Source organism: Chrysemys picta, chromosome 11 (genome assembly GCF_011386835.1).
Source record: "Chrysemys picta bellii isolate R12L10 chromosome 11, ASM1138683v2, whole genome shotgun sequence".
Classification (NCBI taxonomy): domain Eukaryota; kingdom Metazoa; phylum Chordata; order Testudines; family Emydidae; genus Chrysemys; species Chrysemys picta.
Genome location: NC_088801.1, coordinates 18,631,010 through 18,653,846, shown reverse-complemented (window position 1 = coordinate 18,653,846; position 22,837 = coordinate 18,631,010). Strand labels below are relative to the sequence as shown.

General features: G+C 41.5%; 1 protein-coding gene across 17 annotated transcripts in view; it reads right to left on the bottom strand.

Moving 5' to 3' along the window:
• Nucleotides 1–22,837, bottom strand: part of R3HDM1 (R3H domain containing 1) — a 109,685-nt gene that overhangs the window by 29,244 nt on the left and 57,604 nt on the right. For all 17 annotated transcript variants that reach the window (XM_065560505.1, XM_065560518.1, XM_065560506.1 and 14 more), the window contains 2 exons: nt 19,660–19,923; nt 18,926–19,049 (listed from right to left, as the gene is read on the bottom strand). In XM_065560505.1, coding sequence (XP_065416577.1) covers nt 18,926–19,049; nt 19,660–19,923 — 388 coding nt within the window. The remainder of the gene's footprint in view (nt 1–18,925; nt 19,050–19,659; nt 19,924–22,837) is intronic.

The window sequence follows — 22,837 nt, the reverse complement described above, 5'->3', positions numbered from 1 at the left end:
ATTGACTGGGAACATTTCACTTCAGGACGAAATGCAGAGATAAAAATTTCTCTATACTTTAAATAACTGCTTCATGGAGCAGCTGGTATGGGAACCCACAAGGGGAGAGGCAACTCTAGATTTAGTCCTGAGTGGAACGCAGGAGCTGGTCCAAGAGGTAACTATAGCAGGACCGCTTGGAAATAGTGACCATAATACAATAGCATTCAACATCCCTGTGGAGGGAAGAAAATCTCAACAGCCCAACACTGTGGCATTTAATTTCAAAAGGGGGAACTATGCAAAAATGAGGGGGTTAGTTAAACAGAAGTTAAAAGGTACAGTGACTAAAGTGAAATCCCTGCAAGCTGCATGGGCGCTTTTTAAAGACACCATAATAGAGGCCCAACTTCAATGTATACCCCAAATTAAGAAACACAGTAAAAACTAAAAAAAAGCCACCGTGGCTTAACAACCATGTAAAAGAAGCAGTGAGAGATAAAAAAAGACTTCCTTTAAAAAGTGGAAGTCAAATCCTAGTGAGGCAAATAGAAAGGCGCATAAACGCTGCCAAATTAAGTGCAAGAATGTAATAAGAAAAGCCAAAGAGGAGTTTGAAGAACGGCTAGCCAAAAACTCCAAAGATAATAACAAAATGTTTTTTAAGTACATCAGAAGCAGGAAGCCTGCTAAACAACCAGTGGGGCCCCTTGATGATTGAGATACAAAAGGAGTGCTTAAAGACGATAAAGTCATTGCGGAGAAACTAAATGGATTCTTTGCTTCAGTCTTCATGGCTGAGGATGTTAGGGAGATTCCCAAACCTGAGCTGGCTTTTGTAGGTGACAAATCTGAGGAACTGTCACGGACTGAAGTGTCATGAGAGGAGGTTTTGGAATTAATTGATAAACTTAACATTAACAAGTCACCGGGACCAGATAGCATTCACCCAAGAGTTCTGAAAGAACTCAAATGTGAAGTTGCGGAACTGTTAACTAAGGTTTGTAACCTGTCCTTTAAATCGGCTTCTGTACCCAATGACTGGCAGTTAGCTAATGTAACGCCAATATTTAAAAAGGGCTCTAGAGGTGATCCCGGCAATTACAGACCGGTAAGTCTAACGTCTGTACCGGGCAAATTAGTCGAAACAATAGTTAAGAATAAAATTGTCCGACACATAGAAAAACAAACTGTTGAGCAATAGTTAACATGGTTTCTGTAAAGGGAAATCATGTCTTACTAATCTATTAGAATTCTTTGAAGGGGTCAACAAACATGTGGACAAGGGGGATCCAGTGGACATAGTGTACTTAGATTTCCAGAAAGCCTTTGACAAGATCCCTCACCAAAGGCTCTTATGTAAATTAAGCTGCCATGGGATAAAAGGGAAGGTCCTTTCATGGATTGAGAACTGGTTAAAAGACAGGGAACAAAGGGTAGGAATGAAAGGTAAATTTTCAGAATGGAGAGAGGTAACCAGTGGTGTTCCCCAAGGGTCAGTCCTCGGACCGATCCTATTCAACTTATTCATAAATCATCTGGAGAAAGGGGTAAACAGTGAGGTGGCAAAGTTTGCAGATGATACTAAACTGCTAAAGATAGTTAAGTCCAAAGCAGACTGTGAAGAACTTCAAAAAGATCTCACAAAACTAAGTGATTGGGCAACAAAATGGCAAATGAAATTTAATGTGGATAAATGTAAAGTAATGCACATTGGAAAAAATAACCCCAACTAAACATACAATATGATGGGGACTATTTAGCTACAACTAGTCAGGAAAAAGATCTTGGAGTCATCGTGGATAGTTCTCTGAAAACGTCCATGCAGTGTGCAGAGGCAGTCAAAAAAGCAAACAAGATGTTAGGAATGATTAAAAAGGGGATAGAGAATAAGACTGAGAATATATTATTGCCCTTATATAAATCGATGGTACGCCCTCATCTCGAATACTGCGTACAGATGTGGTCTCCTCATCTCAAAAAAGATATACTGGCACTAGAAAAGGTTCAGAAAAGGGCAACTAAAATGATTAAGGGTTTGGAACGGGTCCCATATGAGGAGAGATTAAAGAGGCTAGGACTCTTCAGCTTGGAAAAGAGGAGACTAGGAGGATATGATAGAGGTATATAAAATCATGAGTGACGTGGAGAAAGTGAATAAGGAAAAGTTATTTACTTATTCCCATAATACAAGAACTAGGGGTCATCAAATGAAATTAATAGGCACCAGGTTTAAAACAAATAAAAGGAAGTTCTTCACACAGCGCACAGTCAACTTGTGGAACTCCTTATCTGAGGAGGTTGTGAAGGCTAGGACTATAACAGAATTTAAAAGACAACTGGATAAATTCATGGTGGTTAAGTCCATTAATGGCTATTAGCCAGGATGGGTAAGGAATGGTGTCCCTAGCCTCTGTCTGTCAGAGGGTGGAGATGGATGGCAGGAGAGAGATCACTTGATCATTGCCTGTTAGGTTCACTCCCTCTCGGGCATCTGGCATTGGCCACTGTCAGTAGACAGGATACTGGGCTAGATGGACCTTTGGTCTGACCCGGTACGGCCTTTCTTATGTTCTTATGTATTGCATATGCTGACTCAGTAGTTCATTAAAATCCATATGGACAAAAATGGCAATGACTCAGCTGTAATAAAAGTCTGCTCTTCTATTTGAAGTGTTGGTCACTTTTCAAGATGAATCTAGTGTATTTTCCACCTTTCTGGAAATAGTGTCTTGAATTCAATCAGTAACTTAGAAGGAGAAGGGAGGAGAGTTCTATGTTTTGGAGGTAAGTGATGTACCATTAATTTTACAGGGTGCTCAGAAAACGATGATTGCGAGAGAAATAACTATATGTAAACAGCACATTGCTTACACACAGCATGGAAGAACTCGTATGGAAAGAGATTAAAGAGACTGGTATTGTTTACCTTTGAAAAGAGATGAATAAGAAGACATAATAAAAAGTATAAAGAATGGCTAATAGAAGAGAGAGGGCAGCATCTGTTTTCCCCATCTAATAATACAAGGGGATATTAAATGAATTTTAAAAGGTGGCAGATTCAAAATTGATAAAAAGAAATCCTTTTTCACACAATGCATAATTAAATGGTGGAACTCATTGCCAGAGGATGCTGGGAGGCCAAAAAACTCAGCAACACTCAAAAAGGGACTAGATAATTATATAGATAGCATTAAGTATTGTAGCTCTGGATATTCTTGTTAACAAATTTTGGAAGAAATATGAGGAAGAAATCTAATGTGGGAGGAGAGATTATTCCACACCGGTGTAACTGCAGGGTTTCTTGAACCTTCTTCTGAAGCATCTGGTGTTGATCACTGTTGGAGACAGGATGCTGGACTAGACAAATACTGAGTGCAAACTAGCATGGCAATTTCCATATTCCAATACATATTTTAAATTAAAATAACAATTTCTAAAGGACAACAACTGAGATCAGATTAATAAAAGCACTCATTTTTGTTTAAAGTGTCAACAAGATTCGATGGAAACCAATTCAAATCAACATATTTCATGAAATATAGTAACTTCATGATGAATGCGATCAAGCATTGGGGACAGAACTCTTATATTTCTGTCCCGCAAAGAGAACCTTCCCCGAAAAATCAAAACACTGCACCTGTGACCATAACTGACCACATAAAATGATGTTTTTCCCCCAACTTAGACCCACAACAAAAGGAGCAAGTGTCAGACAAGGGCTCAAGGTGGACTTGCTTTCTACTAGGACGGGGTGGCCAACCTGTGGCTCTGGAGTCACATGTGGCTCTTCAGAAGTTAATATAGGTGAGTCGCATCATATGCGCATTTAACTTACGCGAATTCAACTATATGCGCTCGGCAAAAAAAAAGAAAAAGAAAAAGAAAAACAAAAACAACAAGATACCTGTAAATAGTGTGGGCGGTTCCACCCAATGAGTGTATGCCCCAGAGTGAGCGTGAGATGGAGACATGAATCTGCTGTTCCCTCAGTTGGTCTCAGTTCCCGCGTGCCTCTCATAATGTGAGCATTTTGCTGCGCTGAGTGTGATTCTAGTGTTTAAAGATACATATTTTTTTGTACATGGCCCCTAAACGCAAGCCAACTACTTCAGCTGGTGCTCAACTGAAGAAACAGCGATCTGTTCCAACGCTGGAGGAAAAACTGGCTGTGTTGGACTTATTGAGAGACGGTATGTCGGTCTCCAATGTGGCGCGTAAATATGGCCACAATGAATCTAGCATCCGTGCCATCAAGATCCAAGAGAGAGAAATACGTCAAGCCGTGGCATCAAGTGCTCCAATAACTGCTAAGGTGACGAGCCAGGTGTGTGATAAGACTTTAGTGAAGACTGAAAAGGCATTAAACTTATGGCTTGAAGACATAAACCGTAAACGTGTGCCTATCGATGGCAACACGTTGCGAGAAAAGGCTCTTAGCCTCTATGCACTGTTCAAACCTCCTGCCAAAGAGCGACAGCCTTCTGATAAGAAGGAATTCAAAGCCAGCCAAGGTTGGCTTAACAGTTTTAGGAAGTGCTTCAACCTCAAAAACGTGCAGACTACTGGTGAAGCTGCATCTGCCGATGAAGAGGCAGCAAAAGCCTACCCTGAACAATTAAAGAAAATCATAGAAGAAAAGGGCAATCTTCTGGAACAAGATTTTAATGCTGACGAGACTGGGCTCTTCTGGAAAAAAAAAATGCCCAACCGCACTTACATTTCAAAATCAGAAAGACAAGCCCCTGGCTTCAAAGCAGCTATAGACTGTGTGACTGTATTGTTTTGTGGCAATGTGGCTGGACATTTAATAAAGCCGGGCTTGCTCTACTGGGCTATAAATCCCAGTGCCCTAAAAGGCAAGAACAAAAACCTCCTGCCTGTGTTCTGGCAATCAAATAAAAAGGCTTGGGTGACGGCAGCATTATTTCTGGATTGGTTCCACAAGTGTTTCATTTCGGAGGTCAAGTGGTACCTCGAAGAGAAAGGATTTGACTTTAAAGTGTTGCTGATCGTAGACAATGCTCCTGGCCACCCTGCAGCACTCCGGTTTGCACATAACGTTGAAGTCGTCTTTTTCTCCCCCCCAATACCACCTCCATCCTCCAACGTCTCAACCAAGGCGTGATTCGCTGTTTCAAGGCCATGTACACAAGGTTTATGTTCTCATGGATACGTAGCACGATGGATGCTGATCCCAATCTTAATGTGATGGAGTGCTGAAAGTCCTTCAACACTGCCGATTGCATCACTTATATTAAATAGGCAATGGATGCAATCAAGCCTGAAACAGTCAATGCATGTTGGCAAAACCTATGGAGAATGTGTGAATGATTGTAAGGGTTTCCCGACCATTGACAAAGAAGTGAAACGCATTATTCAGGTGGCCAGGCAAGTGGATGGTGATGGCTTCGTTGACATCCTTGAGGAAGAAATTGAAGAATTAATTGAGAGCCACAGAGAAACCTTGACTAACGAAGAATTAGAGGAACTGATAAAATTGTCTACAGAAGACGAAGATGACTAACAGGAAGAGCCAGCAAGTTGAAAGCTTCATAAATTTGCTGAAGTGTTCCAAGCAGTGAAACACTTCAAATGATTTAATTTCTGAATACGACCCCTCTATGGAACGAAGCCTCAAAATCACGCGTAGTATTACGGACGATTTGAGACCGTATCAAGAAATGTTTAAGCAGCTCAAAAGACAACAGCAACCGTTGCCGATCATCATGTTTTTCAAGGAAAAACAACCAGCAGCAGATGAGCCTACACAATCAACTTCTCGAGCTGAACCAGAGCCAATCACTTCATCTACATCTCACTCTCTGTCACCCAAGCTCTGTCACCTCTGTCCACTGTATGCGGCTCCTTGTATAGGCACTGACTTGAGGGCTGGAGCTACAGGCGCCAACTTTCCAATGTGCTGGGGGATGCTCACTGCTCAACCCCTGGCTCTGCCACAGGCCCTCCACCCCTTCCCACCCCCTCCCCTGAGCATGCTGTGCCTTCACCCCTCCCCAGAGTCTCCTGCACGCCACAAAACAGCTGATTGGGAGGTGTGGGGAGTGAGGGGGAGGTGCTGGGAGCAGGGGCCGAGGGGAGGGGGAGATGATGGGCGCTGCTGATGTATTACTGTGGCTCTTTGGCAATGTACATTGGTAAATTCTGGCTCCTTCTCAGGCTTAGGTTGGCCACCCCTGTACAGGGGAAAGAGCACAAATGATAGCTGTTAAAAGAACGGATTTAAATGAATGTTTACAGGAAAACCATGGTTGTTACTCCTGCCTTGCCTCACTCCAGCTTTAACCACTAGACTCTGACTTTAGACACTAGGTCTGACTGCCCGCATCCTGGTAACTGACATTCTCTGTGTGAAAAGCAAAGCCAAATACTGCATTGCAATTGGGGCATGTCATGACCGAACTATACTGGCATGCATATGTGGGTGAAGTTTCCATAGAACTTGTCCCCACTATGCCACTCGAGTTGGGTTTTGGTTTCTTACTAGCACCAAAATGTTTTTGATCAATACATGAACATAGCACATCAATTAATTCGGACTCTTCCTAGGATAAAAGCAGCATAATGTAGTTCATATACAAAAACTGCAATTAACACAAACATGTATTCATTTAGAAAGATCACAAAAGGGCATGAGATAAACACAAAAATGATTAAGAAATATTCAGAGTATTATCAGCCATTTGAATTAACACTGTAAATTGGTTTTAGCCGGTTTGTGAAAAGGAGCAGCACTGAAATCTGAATGTGATAGGACAGTCAGTATATTAGGATATTAGCTTCCGAAAATTATGCAGCTGAATCTTAGTTCTATTATTAAAGAAACAATCTAGACAGTATATCTGTGCATTAGATTCAAAATACAAGACAGGCACTGCACATAAATATTTTCAACTTGTCATATCAATGCCATTTAATTTATACTTTGAATCAATATTAAGGGACTTCCCAAGACAGCACTTACAGTTTTATTTAATATGAAGAAATCTGTGATTCGGAACTATATATAAACTTCCCATCCCTTAACTATCCTTACAGATTTTTTTTAAATAAATGACATGCCTCAATTTATTCAGTTACTAGATGATGTAAGGCACCTAAAAAGCAGTATACTGTGAGTAACTGTATTAATATTGAAGCTACAGGATATGATGGATGCAATCAATAGTGCTGCAAACTAAAATTCTCGTTTCCAAGCAACTGCAATGTAGCTGTGAATATTTTTCAGTCTCTTCTGCACTTCCAGAAAGAGAGACAATTAATTTTGCAAGCTGAGAGAATAACTAGGACAATATAAATTGATTGCTAAGAAGGTTCCCCAGAGAGTTAAAAAAAAAGTTCTATTTTTAGCTTTACTATTCCACCTCGGCATAGGAAGTGGCATGACAGAAATGCAGCACTCAGCAGAAAAAGGTTGCACCTGCTGGAACAGATGGTTTTATTTTCAAAAATATTCTGAACTAGCAGCTACAATAAAAGAATATATACTTCATAATATTTGCTCAGCAATTTAATTAACAATAATATTTTATCTGTTAGCTTAAATAGAATCTTGTTTATGGCACCTAGAACTCCACTTAATGCAGAAAAACACATTAAAAGAGATAAATGTTACTTTCATTGAAAAAAATTAAGAAAAAAACATGGTTAGAAAAATTCAGACAAATAATAACTAGTGGTAATCTTCAGAGTTAGAGGTTGTACAGCAGAGGCTGGTTTTAACTCCCTCTTAGACAAATCACAGTTAGCCCCGCTGACATGAGTCACTTCCTCGATTAGCTGAAGCACCATCTTCCTAAAGTTTTTTTATGTTCATGACACATTTTGGACAAGCAGGTTGTAAACTATTTGATTAAAAGGCAGCATATAAGTCAAACACACAGAAAACCCCTTTCAAAGGAAGCGAGGAAGCAGCTGAAAAAGAGACCGGTTCACTGTGAGAAATGTAACCCTCTCAGACAGTGTTACGGCCCCGAATCCAACAGCTCACAAAAAAGGCCAAACCATTCCACAACATTAAACAAATACGCTTCAGTTACAATATTTTCTGACAGGTTTCAGAGTGGTAGCCGTGTTAGTCTGTATCACAAATGTAAACCACAAATATTTGAAAAAAAACAAGAAACAGCTCATTGGAAAGCTGTTTTATAGTTATTAAAAACTTCATAATACAAATAAAATTGAAGCTATTAAACAATACAATTAAAAGTAACGTGTTAATTCTCAGTTTGGTAGGGTGTGACGGGATGGATCACAGAAAATCCCTTGGGAACTGCCAGCTGATGTGCTGGGACTACCTCTAAGCCCATTTTCCCTGGCATCTTGGGACTTAAGAACCCTGCCTGGTTTGGGCCAGACACACTAACCTGCTACAAACACAGACCCAAGTCTGAAATACGTCCCCCAACAGCTGCAGGCTTAACTGAAAACAGCTTAAGAAGTGGTCCTTCTCCAACACTCAGATGCCCAGCTCCCAATGGGGTCCAAACCCAAAATAAATCCATTTTACCCTGTATAACGCTTATACGGGATAAACTCAAATTGTTCGCCCTCTTGTATATGGGCTGTATAAGTAGAGGCATTGCCAGCAGATCGAGAGACGTGATCATTCCCTTCTATTTGGCATTGGTGAGGCCTCATCTGGAGTACTGTGTCCAGTTTTGGGCCCACACTGCAAGAAGGATGTGGAAAAATTGGAAAGAGTCCAGCAGAGGCAACAAAAATGATTAGGGGGCTGGAGCACATGACTTATGAGGAGAGGCTGAGAGAACTGGAATTGTTTAGTCTGCAGAAGAGAAGAATGAGGGGGGATTTGATAGCTGCTTTCAACTACCTGAAAGGGGGTTCCAAAGAGGATGGATCTAGACTGGTCTCAGTGGTACCTGATGACAGAACAAGGAGTAATGGTCTCAAGTTGCAGTGGGGGAGGTTTAGGTTGGATATTAGGAAAAACTTTTTCACTAGGAGAGTGATGAAGCACTGGAATGGCTTACCTAGGGAGGTGGTGGAATCTCCTTCCTTAGAGGTTTTTAAGGTCAGGCTTGACGAAGCCCTGGCTGGGATGATTTAGTTGGGGATTGGTCCTGCTTTGAGCAGGGGGTTGGACTAGATGACCTCCTGAGGTCCCTTCCAACCTTGATATTCTATGATTCTATGAACAAAGTGAATTACCAAGCAAAATAAAATAAAACAAAACATGTATGTCTATGCCTAATAGAGTAAGAAAACTGAATACAGATAAAATCTCACCCTCAGATGTTTCAATAAGCTTCTATCACAGACTGGACGCCTTCCTAGTCCGGGCACAATCCTTTCCCCTGGTACAGCCCTTGTTCCAGTGCAGGTGGTAGCTAGGGGATTTCTCATGATTGCAGCCCCCTTTGTTCTGTTTCACCCTCTAATATAGCTTTGCACAAGGCGGGAATCCTTTGTCCCTCTCTGGGTTCCCACCCCTCCTTCTAAATGGAAAAGCACCAGGTTAAAGATGGATTCCAGTTCAGGTGACATAATCACGTCACTGTAAGACTCCAAGCCTTCATTCCTCCCAGCCTGAGTCACAGGAAGGCCTGCAAGCAAACAGAGCCATCCACAGTCAATTGTCCTGGTTGATGGGAGCCATCAAGATTCCAAACCACCATTAATGGTCCACACTTTGCATAAATACAATAGGCCCTCAGTTATATTACATAGTTCTAGTTTCAGATACAAGAATGATACATATATACAAATAGGATGACCACACTTAGTAGATTATAAGCTTCGTAATGATACCTTACAAGAGACCTTTTGGATTATATTCACACCCATTAGCATATTTTCACAAAATCATATAGCGTGCAACGTCACATAGGGTAAATGCTATATTATCCAAGTGGCACACTGCTAATGTCACAGAGGAAGCTGCTGCAAATAAGGACCAACCATTTTAGGTACTGCTTTGTATTGACTTAATATAGCAGTCTTCTGAATTTTTACCTAACAAATATAAAAAGAGGACACCACAAAAAACAAGGGCATATGTCCATGACTTCCTCAGGTGGTCTAGCATGTGGCACCTAGGGTCTATGTGCAGCAAGTTGGTGGACTCAGTCTAAGTACTTACTGGACAGATATTGACAAAATAAAATCCATCACTACAATTGATATTGTCTGCAGGCTCAGCAGAGGAGCCAAGAACTACCGTAATTGGGATTAGAGACTGGATCACCCTCCTACCTCTAGTGTCATGGTACCCCAAGTCAGGGTTAAGATACATTGGTATCTGCAGTGCTGCTGTCTTACATTTTATCTATTCTGGGGATAAAGAAATTTCAACTCCATACCTTGCATAAAGGCTACATTCACTTAAAATTAAAATGATAAAATGCACATTCCAGTTATCTTTGTTTATGCTGCATGAAACTACTTGGTGGCAGGTGCCACCAGGGGAAGGTGGTCATTACACCACTCTGTATAGCACGGAGATCCCGTGGGACCAATTTTATACAATCAAGTTTCCAAAGAGAAATATACGAAACAATTATTTAAGTGACAGTAACGGATTCTTTGAGATGTGTCATCCATATACATTATATAGGTAAGTAACTGATTCTTCTTTTGAGGATTATATTTATATTTATATTTATTTATTTCACTGTTGGGGGATGCACAAACAGTCACCTCGATCACAGGAGGTGTTTGGAGTTTACAAAACAACGATGGTAAAACAGCCCTGCCTAAACATTGATCAGAGCCTGATGCTTCCTCTATGAAGTAATGCTGTGTCAGCGTATGCACTGAACCTCAAGTAGATACCCTACGTATTTCTAATAGTGGAACATTTCTCAAAGAAGCTACACACTCAATGGTGGGTCGAAGTTGTCTATTTCATAGCACAACTTAATGCCTGTAAAAATTCAATGAGGAAGTCTCTGTGTTGATATGACCTAACTCCATAAACTACAAATAATCTGGGAGATAGACCTAAATAGATTTAAGGTAAGGACAGCACTGTAAGAATACCTACGAAGTGAAATTTAGTCTCTCCTGGAATGTGGCTCTGGAAAGAAAACAGGCAGCTGTATTACTTGGCTGAGATCAAAGTCTGAGACTACCTTTGTCAAAAATTTTGGGTGAGGTCTCAAGGTTATTCCACATCTGTATGAAAAACCATGTATGTAGATTCTGCCATAAGAGCTTGTATCCTTCCTACCCTTTTGGCAGATATTATTGCTACTAAAAAAAGACCATTTTGATGGAGAGAGAGAGAGAGAGAGAACACAGAACATATAGCAGGTGGCTCAAAAAGGCAACCCATCAACCCAGGTCAAACCTGTCAGCAGAATTCTGAGATCTCAAGGAAGGGGAGGCTGACTGAGGGAAATAGCCACGTGAGGCCTTTGAAGAATCTAGCTACTGTAAGGTGTGAAAATGAGGAATACTCATAAAAGGGAAGGCAGATGCAGATATGGCTGCTAAGTGGACCCACAGGGAGCTCACAGATGGTCCAATGTTCTTTAGTAATAGAAGGTAATCCCAGTATATCTGGTATCTGAGTTTGAAACAGAGACAAGGGGTGGTGTGGCCAGATAATGAATCTCTTCCACTTGACAAAATAAATAAGCCTTGCAGAGTCCTTTCTACTGTGGATGAGAATGTTCTGTACTTCACCTGAACAAGTCCTCTTTACTGATGTTAACTGGTCAATATCCATGCCATGAGGTTCAGGGACAGTGGATCCAGCCATCTCAGATACCACATCTGATTAAAGAGGCAATTGGATCAGAGATTGACTGCAGAGATTTCCTCGGGTCAGAGAACCAGAACCACCTCAATCATGCTGGTGCTATCATGATCCTGGCCATACCTTATCTGAATTTCCCAATGACTCTTGGGATAAATGGAATTGGAGGGTAAGCATGCATTAGGGACAGAGATCAGGAATGTGTAGGAGAGAGAGCCTTGTGTCTGCCCTTCTGTGGAGCAGATCTTGAGACATTTGTTTTCACTGGTGGCAACGAGCTCTTTGTTTGGATGATCCTACCTGATGACTATATCTTGCGTAATAGTACCCTTTATTGAACATTCAAGGTCATTTGCAAACTGTCTGCTGAGGGGATACCATTTGCAACTGTAGTAAATCTATGGCTAGTGCAGTAATCTTGTGACAGATACAGTAGTTCCAGAGATGTACCACTCCTTGACAGATACAGAATCTTGCTTCTCTTGTTTGTTTATATAAAACATGGTTCTAGTGTTGTCTGTCATGACCTGAATCGTCAGATCTTTCAGAGCTGGGAGGAAAACTGTATATGCTTGACAAAATGATCCTTACCTCCAAGATGGTTATGTGAACCCAGACTTCTTGAGATGTCCATAGACCCTGTTTAAGAGTAGGTCTATAGTACAGAAGCTACACCAGCATAGCTACATCACCATAACGTAGACACAACTACATACCGGAAGGGGCTTTTCTGTTGGTCAGAATACCACTTTCCTGAACAATGGTAGCTCCATCAATGGGGGAAGAGGTTACTCACTTTGTGCAGTAACAGCAGCGTTTCAAGATGTGTCCCCCTACGGATGCTCTACTTCAGGTGTGCATGCATCTCTTGGGCCCTTGATCAGAGATTTTATCTTACAGTTTTCCATTCGACCAGTGCATATACCCCATACTTACTCGTGCCGCACACCAAGATTATATAGGGATGCATTGGTGAACCACCCTCCATTCCTTCTCCACCTCAATGCCCTATAGAGAACAGTCTGAAGCTGAGGGGGAAAAGGTTGGGTAGCAAAGCACCTATAGGGCGACAAATCTCAAAGAACCACAGTTACTGCACAAGGTGACTAACCTCTTCTTCAAGTAGCATTCCTTATGGGTGCGCCACTTCAGGTGACTTCTGAGTGGTATCCCCTGATGGAGGAGGGAGCTTCGGGATTGAGTCTAGAACTGAAGATAGTATCACAGTATCAACAGCTGCATCGGATATGGCTGCCTGGATCGATGCGTAACGTTTAGAAAACATATGTACTAAAGCCCAGGTAGCAGCCCTACATATCTCGGATATGACAGGTTCTTGAGAATGCTGTGGATGTTACTTATGATCTGGTAGAATGTGTTATCACCCTTTGGGGGCAGATGAACACCTGCTGGATCACAACAAATTATAATACACTCTGATATCCATCTTGACAGTCCCTGAGAAGAGACCGTGGACCCCTTGAATCTATCTGCGAAGAAGATATACAGCCGCGACTTTCAGAATTGTTTGTTCGCATCTAAGTAGAAAGCCAATGCCTTTCTAACATCCAAGGTATGAAAACAGGTCTCCTGCAGAGAGCTATGTGGTTTTGGTAGATGAAGGGATTGGTTCAACTGGAAAGCCGACAGTACCTTAGGTCAGAATTTAGGGTGTGGGTGTAAAAAGAATTTGCCTTTAAAGAACACTGTAAGGGGATGGGGTGGGGGAGATCTGCCAGCAAGGCTCCAATCTCCCCAACCCTATGGGCCAACATGATGGCTACTAAAAAGGCTGATCTTGGAGCAGAGAACTGGTTGCCATTGGTTCAAATGGAGGTTTCATAAGGTCTCTAAATACCAGATTGAGGTCTCAGGTCAGGGTAGGGTCTTTAATTTGGGAGTAGAGAGTCTCCAAACCCTTAATTAACTTAGACAACATGGGGTGAGCAAATATCAAGAACTCGTCCACTGGAGGATGAAAGGCTGATACTGTGACCCAATGGACCTTAAATCGAGCTAACTGATAACCCCGATTTCTTTAGATCCAACAGTTAACTAGGATGACTGAAAGCTGCAGAGATTCAGGCAGAGGGTGGCAGTGGCAACACCAATCAAAGACTCTTCCATTTCTGAAGGTAAGTAGTACAGGTTGACGTCTTTCTATTCTTTAACAACAACTGCTATACTTCTGCAGAGCAGGAAGATTCTAAATCCCATGAACCACAGAGGAACCATGCCCTGAGATGGAGAATCCCAGATGAAGCAGAACCCGCAGCCTGTGAGAGCAGACCAAGAGTGGTCCCAAAGCTTGAACGGTGTTTGGATACATGGATGAAGCAGGTATGGGGACTGAGATTGTCTCAGTCAGGTCAGCACTATAAGGATAACTGGCTTTGTCCTGTCTGAATTTGTTAATCACTTTCAGTATCAGAGGTGTTGGAAGAAACAAAGCAGATCCTTCGTCCAAAATGGACGATAGGCAGCCCACAAAGAGTTGTGGTTCAGTCCCCCTCTTCAGCAGAAAAGAAGGCATTTATTGTTCATGGAGGTGGTGAAGAGAGCCACCTCTGGCAGTCCCAATCCTTGGAATATACTGCCTAGCTCCCATTTGTAGTCCTGGGAGAAGCATCTACTGAGAACGTCGGCTGCGGTGTTCTGAATACCTGGGAAGTAGATCTGATGAGTTATGCACCTATTTCATAGTTGCCTGACTTCGGTGCACAGGGAGGGAAGGATCTCGCTTCTCCTTGCTTGTTGATATAGAATATGCAAGATACATTGTCCGTTGTGACCCTGAGGAGGGGTAGGAAATGAAGGCAGATGCTCCTGACTGCCCTGAGTTCCCACAGACTGATGTGGAGATTGGTTTCCTGAGTTGTCCATCTGCTCTTAGTCATGAGGGCATTGAGGTGAGTTCCACATCCCAACAGTGATCCATGTGTTGTTAAAGTCACTGATGGAGCTGGGCAAAAGAAAGGAATGCCTGCCCAGGAGCGGAGTTGATCTCTCCATCAGACTAGGGAATTCCTCATCTGTAGAGAAACCATCACATGCCAGTCCAAGGTTTGCCTGGCTAGAGAACAGGACATTCTGAGTCAACCCAGGAAGCAGCGGAGGCATAAGCCTTGTATGGTCGGTCACAAAGGTGCAAGATACCATGTGTCTCAGGAGCTGAAAACAGCAGCTTGTTGTGGTACAAGGGCTCCCCTGAATTGACCCTATCAGACTTGACAAAGTTATGAATCTGTCTAAGGGAAGTTAGGTGCTGGTTGTCAATAAGCCCAAAGATCCCCCTACAAACTATCTTCTGTACAGGAGTTAATGTGAATTTTTTTATATTCGGCTGGAGATCAGACCCCTGGAAAAGAGCAAAGGCCATTTGGGTGGAAGACAGCACTGCTTTGTAAGAATGCCCTTGAGTAGCCAGTCATTTAAGTATAGGAAGACTAGGATTGCTTCTCGTTGGAGGTAAGCAGCCACTATCCCCAGGATCTTTGAGAACACCATTGGGGCCAAAGAAAGGTCAAAGGGAAGCCCCAATATTGGAAATGATCCTGGCCTACAGTGAAATGTAGCTATTTTCTGGGAAACAGATGTATCATTATATGGAAATAGGCATCTTGTAGGTTAAGGGCCAAAACCCAATCCCCTTCCTCCATTGAAGGAATTATAGCTGCCAGAGTCACCATCCTGAACATCTGAGACTTTACAAACTTGTTCAGAAGTCTTAGATCCAAGATTGGTCTCCACCCTCCATCCTTCACTTGCACAAGGAAATACTTCAAGTAAAACCCTTATAAGGAGATATTGCTCCTAAATTGAAGGGGAATGCTCACTTCTTTTCTCAATAAAAGCTCATGAGAGAGGTCCCTGAAGAGAAATGGGGAAGAAAATGAAGGGAGCAAGGGATGTAAAGTGGATGCTATAACCCACTTGTCTGTAGTGATCAACCCCCAAGCATGCTGGAAATGGGAAAGACAGTCTTCAAAGGGGGTAGGGGGGAGAGAAGGGAAGGTGAGCAAATGGATGCAGCTGTAAAACCAGAGGTGAGAGGATTTGAACCCTCCAAGCAACCTTTCAAAACTGTTGCTTTGAAGATGATTGGGTGGTGGTGAGGGCGGGTGAGCAGCTCCCTTTTTCTGGACTGTATGTCTTCGGTGGATCTATGGAATCCAGAGAACTGAGCATGACGCGATCTCTGGGAAGCCTACTAAATCTTCTCTTATTTGTAGGAATATATATGCCCAGGGATCGTAAAGTAGCCTTAGTCCTTCTTAGTGCATGCAAGGACTCATCCATGGTCTCCGAGAAAAGTTTACAACCATCGAAAGGGAGGGCTCATCAGCGTTCTGGACTTCTCTCAGAAACCCTAAGAGTTGGAGTCATGATCCCCTCCACATAACTACCACTGTGGAGATGGACCTGGCAGGAATGTCCATAGCATCCAAAGATGCTTTAAGAGCAGTTCTGGCCAATGACTGGCCCTCTAAGATGATGGATTGAAATTGCTCCCTCTGTTCCTGTGGCAGATGTTCAATAAAGGCTAGTTTGTAAAGTTAGATTTGGCCATGATTGTCTGATAGTTTGTGATTCTGAACTGTAGTGGTGTTGATGAGCAGAACTTTTGTCCAAAATGGTCCAGTTTCTTTTGGTCTTTGTTATATGGGGTAAACTTTGTTATAAGGAGTGTTGCTTACCTTGCTCGTTTACTGCGCCCACCACCAGAGAGTTAGGCAGAGGGCATGAGAACAAGAAATCAGAGTCCGTAGGGGGACCATAACACTTTTTATCCACCGATTTACATGATGGTGGAATGATATCATGTGTTTACCATACAGTCTTCGCTGGATCCAGGAGCACCTTGTTAATGAGTAATACCACCATGGAGGTGTTGCTGACTGCAGGCTATCCAGTTTGTGCTGTGAGTCCTTGACCTCTTAAAGGAATCTGAAGTGTGTCAGATACCCTCTTTATGAGATCTTGAAATTCCCCAAAAATCATTGACCATGGAAAGTGGCGGAGGCATAGCCGCCTCATCTGGAGAGAAGGATGAAATAGGTATTTGAGAGTGGGATAAACATGCTCCTCAAACATCTCCTCCTGTGGGAGGAGAGGACTGTAGGATTCTAGCCTCCCTATGAGACGGTACCAGTGGTCTGGCAAATTGCTGATAACAAAAATCTGTCACACTGGGGCTGCTTATTATTAATTTGCTTGAGGCATTAGGTGATTAGGCTGAGGCTGCAGGATTGTTAGGGGAGGAGATGAAGGAGCACACCCAGTGACTACATTTTAAAGCTTTATTAATAAAATAACAGCGGTGAGTGCTGGGAACGCTTTTACATTACTTGGAGGAAGAAAAAGCGTTAGTGCCCCAACCCTAACCCATTTTCATACTCACACATGCACGACCAGAGGCTGGCCAAGCCTGGGTGTAACATAAGAAGAAGAGGGGGAAGGGTGGACGATTTGTGCACAGGCCATTTAGGGTTTGCTGTTGATTTTTTAATTTGATTTGGCTTTTAGGAGGGTTTTTAAGTTTTTTGGGGGGGGAGGGGAGGGGAGGCATTTTGTTTAGGGACGTTTGTTTTTTCTGTTTTTTGTTTTAGTTTAAACCGGCTTTTTGCAGCTTTTTTAAAAACACACCGGCTTTAGGGACACAAAACTTTGTGGGGGTTTTTTTGCTGGCTTTTGCTGTTTTACTAGTTTTTGTAGCCTTCGCAGTTTTGCTTAGCTTAGATTTTTTTTTTTTTTTAATGCCTGATTGGGGTTGAAATTTAGGCTTTTGGTTTTTTTTGGCAGGTAGCCAAGAGTTGGTTGTGTGCAGTGGCCTTGGGCTGAAGTTAGCCTTTTATTTTTGGACCAAGCTGGAGCATTGAGTCAACCCATTCCCTTCTCTCTTTTTTTTTTTTTTTTTGGCCTTTTGCAACCTGCAAAGGAACCTTTTACTTTACACTTACACCTTTAACTTACACCGAAATACCTTGCAACGCCTGCAACAGCGTTAGCAACATACAATGCTGATTTGCCTCACCAGGAGACCCCCTGTGGGAGGGAGCCATTGGGTTGTGACACCGGGGTCCCAGTATGGCCATGGTGGGGTGGGGGGGAAGGACATATATGGAAGTGGGGGAAGCATGCAGAGTTGTTTCCATTATGCTTGTTGACAAGCGCAATCTTCTCTGTGATTGTCCAGGAATGGGTTCCTGAAAGGATATGTCAGAGAACCCTGTACATAAATAGGAGTGACTGAAAGTCTCCTTCATCCACCTCAATATCACCCAATGGAGGAGCATACACAGGAAATGGTAGAAGTACTGCAGCACCAGAGGATGGTGATGGTCAGGAGCTCAGGTCTCTGTACTGAGAGATGTTCAGTACCCATGAAGAGTGGTGGCTCCAGTTTGTCCGTTACAGATAGATCCTTAGTGTATCTTGTGGTACCAAGTAGGTGACTAGTACTAACGTGGTAGCCAAGGCCAACATTACAGTCAATTGGGGGATGGGGATACTGATGCAGGCACTGATGGTGTCTGGTCCCGTTGCTTGTTTGGTACCGAGGACTGAGAGCAGTTCACCTACCCATCCCTATATAGCCTCAGTGTCCTGCACGAGGAGGCAAAGGAACCATGCACAGGCCAAACAGAGACAAGTAATGGAAAATCTCCAATCAAGGACTCAAGAGGCCCATGTGCACCTGAAGTGGAGCACCCATAGGGACACCACTCGAAGAAGCAGCATTCTTCTGTCAAAATGTAGTTAATAAGAACCTGAAAATATTAAGTTATATAATTGTTTAAATAAATGTATATAGTTATAGTGTACTCTCCAAAGTATCAAAAAGATGTACCAAATTTAGTTGGTAAACGCAACTTTTTTTAGAAAACCACTGAAGTACAAATGGAAAAGTTGATTTAAATCATCAATTGTAATCAAGGCTTTCCACTTGGTGATTTAAAATCGATGATTTAAATCAGTCATCCCGGACACAAAAGGACGGTATAATTTCAGCTTATGACCACATGCCACATTTAAAGAACTACCACAATTCTTCACATTTGGACTGCTATAAAGTTGTACACATTGAAAGATATTTCTTCACCATTAGCAAATGTTGCTTTACTGAAACTTCAATATCTGACAGTACCATCAGTTTTCTTTAACGCCCATAAGCACGTGAAGTAGTGAAAAAATTCTACAAACCTGTCTGCTGTGCAGGCTGTGGCAGTGGTGGGTTTTGCTGTGTGTTGTAATGGACAGCAGTAACTGGTCGATATTGTTGATTGGAGTGTGGATACTGGCCTGGAGCACAATAACAAGCTGGCATCTAAAAAGGAGCAACATTTTGGAGATGCACATTTTTAGGTTTATAAAAGGCAGAGTGCAAAAACACTGAATGCTTGGGAGGGTGGGGGGGGGGGAAATCACAAAATAAAGGCAATTCTATTTTCTTTGGGTCATACCAAAATAAATAGCGGCTTTCTTTGAGTTTCTCAGCACCCAAATAGGGGGATTTAAGAAAATGATGATGATTAGAATTCCTAGGTCAGTGTTCATAGCAAAAATTTTCAATGTAGACATATAGGAGAGCCTCTAACACTAAGCAAAATAAAATATGTGCAGAGCATGAGAATATATAAAATTTATATTTGATTAGGTTAAATTTGGTTATATTTAATTTAAAAATACCACTATTAATGATACTATATGCTTCCTAAACTCTAATTTTCTAAGTCTTTAGAAGTTACTGGTGGATAGGCATGAAGCTTGGATGACTGCTCATTCCCCGAGAAAACAGAAGCCACTAACTTCAAACCACAGAATTAAGAAAAATCAAATTTACTAACCAAGTCCATTGAAATATAAAATGTTCACAAATGGCACCAAGGATAATCTTTTAAATAGTTGTCTGAGAAGAAAATATAAAGCCTTTGTACCTGTGGTAAAGGTTGCTGCATATATCCCTGTTGCTGCAGCACTTGCTGGTTGACAGGATGGCTGGATGCAGAGTAGCTGGGATTAGGAACTGGTTGGCCTTGTGGTGGTGGCAGAGGTGAGGTTGTTGCTATAATATAGCCAGACTGTTGTGGGGGCTGAAGGACTACAGTAGACTGGAACATGGTGGGGTGTGGATCAGCACCATCAGCAGATGACTGGCGGGCAAGACTCATATGGCTAAATTGTGATCCTAGGTTGTCTTGCTATAATAAAAAAAAGGATAAACATTACATTCACAAATATTCAAACTGGGAAGAGTATAGTTACTAGGTAAATTCTTCAGTAAGTGAAAAATTAAAATATGCACCTGTGCAATGACCATATGTTAAAACACTAAAAAAGAATGACAAGGCAAGCTTCAGAACAGAAATAGAACAGTGTGCTAAGAACAGTGTAGTAATTATTAAGGTTAATTGTGGAGAAGTTTTACATACAAATGGGGAGAAACTTAAAAGGTTTAACATCTTAGGCTAGAAACAGCCTCCTTTATGAAAGAAAATCTATCTGGGTTAAATATAGAATTGCTATGAATTAGAATCAGTTTAAACAATGTCAATAACTTTTCAGATCTAATTCCAAAGGGGAGGTGAAAATGTTTAACTCTAATCAAAACAGGATGCATACAACATCACCGTATTTAAGAAAAAAAATCGGATTTTCTAGAGATTGTGTTAATAATGCTACTAGTCTTGAATAAAAAAAGACTGTCCATTAGTCTAGGAGTATATATATAGTACTGCTAATATGATTCCAAGATCAACTGCTAATCCTCAAAATAGGCACAAATGTTCAGTTCTGCATGAGTCCATGTTGTAGTCTTATTTATTATTTGTATGTATTATGGTAATGTCTACAAACCTCAGTCAAGGATTGGGGCCCATTGTGCTAGGCACTGCCAGTGCCCAGTGAAGTTCTGAGTCCTTCATTATTGTAGTCCCAAGCACTTTTTCTACAGTTTATACTAGGGCCTGGAAATAGTACTCATGGCTAACAGCAGTTGCGTTTGGTGCATCATCCAACAGTGATATGGCTATCATCATTCCAAAGAACACATGCAATCACTAGTATTGCATCTTTTGCTAACCAGTAAGCTTCAATTCACACCTTAAACCTGGACTTTCCAAAAAGGCAACAGAACACAGAGATACTATGCCAAAGCTATATTATGGCCACCTGGCCCTCCTCAGTTAGTCCTGAGGAAGATCATATGGCTGATATGTACACTCTTCACCTGCTAAGGAAATAAAGTATTTGGAAAACTATCTGCATTGCATACCAATACTTTCTTTACCTTTTCTGCCTTCTGTATTTTGTGGAACTACATCCTGTGTTTCATGGTGAAATACCTTTTTCTCAATGCTGAGGATATGTCTAATGAAACCATTAGCAGCTTTCAATTGAACTTAAGAAAACTTATATTTTTACAAGTGAACTTTGAGCTCTTTATTTGCCACTATAAGCCACCTTGGGCTTTTAGTACATTGACTTACGTCCTAAAGACGGCTTACTGACTCAGCTATCCAGCTTAGCCTTTTGCTTTTAGGTTGAACATCTCAATGTCTGCTTTTTAAAATACATAATCTAGAGGAAAGTTGGTTCATAAGGAGACTGAAACATGAATTCTTATACTTATCCACCAAAAACTCGTACAATGTAGGCTGAGGCAGTGCAAGTTATCTAAACTCTGAGCTGGAGAGTTTCCCCTAGAGACATGATATAGTAGTTGAATGGACCATTTAACCTGCTGTCTTTTTGATACTATCAATAAAGAGGCAAACATAACTATCTTTTTAGGAGTTATGGATACCTATAATCTAGATTCTTGGCTGAGACCATCACCCATTTCACTGTGCTGAATGAGTACTAGCCATCAGATAGTACCAAATTTAGGATGCTACCAGAGCAGCCTGCATTTGAACCAGTGATCCATAGGTGAACTGTTTTACATCCATTACTAATCTTCACTGAGTCTCACCAGTCTCCGCTTTAATAAAGTCTAAACATAAACCAGACAAAATAATGGAATAACTGATGGAGCAAAAAAATTCAGAGTGCAGTTATTTTCTTCCTTCAAAACCGTACACCCAAATATAGGTAACAGTAATTAATCAAGTGATTTTAATTATACAAAGCCTAATGAAGTAAGATGAATATGTACATTCTGTATTAGAGAAATGGGGTTCTGCGCTATTCCAGCACTATTGATCAAAACATTAGCTATATATAAAACTACAAATACATTAAAAGTAGCTACTGAATAACAGAAACATGCATTAGGATGACAAAGCAGAGGTATGGGAGCCAGGAGACCCTCAGTTCTAACCCAGGCTCTGATTCAAATTCCAGCCTTGGACAAGTGACTTATCTCCATCATGTTTTGATTTCCCTATGCTAAACTGGTGAAATGATACATACTTATCTCATAGGCTTATTGTATTACTTAATGTTGGTAAAGCACTTTGAATTTGCCATCATGTATATTTCAAAGGCCTGCTCTGTGCTCACAAATAGATCTGTCTTCTTGAACCAGTGTTGAAAACAGTTTACTGCTTATATGGATGGGATACATTATTTTAATTCACTATATGCTTCTGCCAAATCTAAAGAGCACTTTTTGCATCAGTGCTGAAAAAGTTTTTTCCCCATTCATATTGTTTACAGTACCAGTGCATGATGACTGATTACGGACATCTCTTGTAAGCAGTGAGCCCACCACCCACAAGTTTTCAGGTACAGTAAGGGAGGGGTTTAGTACCTGAAATGCAGCTGAAATCAAAACACTCATCCTCAATAGAAAAAGCCACTTGTAATGTTTTCATGACTCTCCCCCTCACTTTAGAGGTAATAAATAAATAAATGAATAATACTTTAGACAGTGCTTTACAATTTCAAAGTGCTGTACAAAACAAACCAATCATCATGAGGCTGACCTACAAGAGAACAGCCAAAACTCTCCTAACTTGAATGTGTGGTGTGGGGAGTAAACTCAGGGTACTGGGGAGAAGAAATAGACAATGGCAACCTAAGAACTTCAGTGCCAATATCAGCAAAGGGCTCCCAATATTGCTACATAACACGAAGGGGGAAATAAAAAAAAAACAATAGAAAAAGACTTTA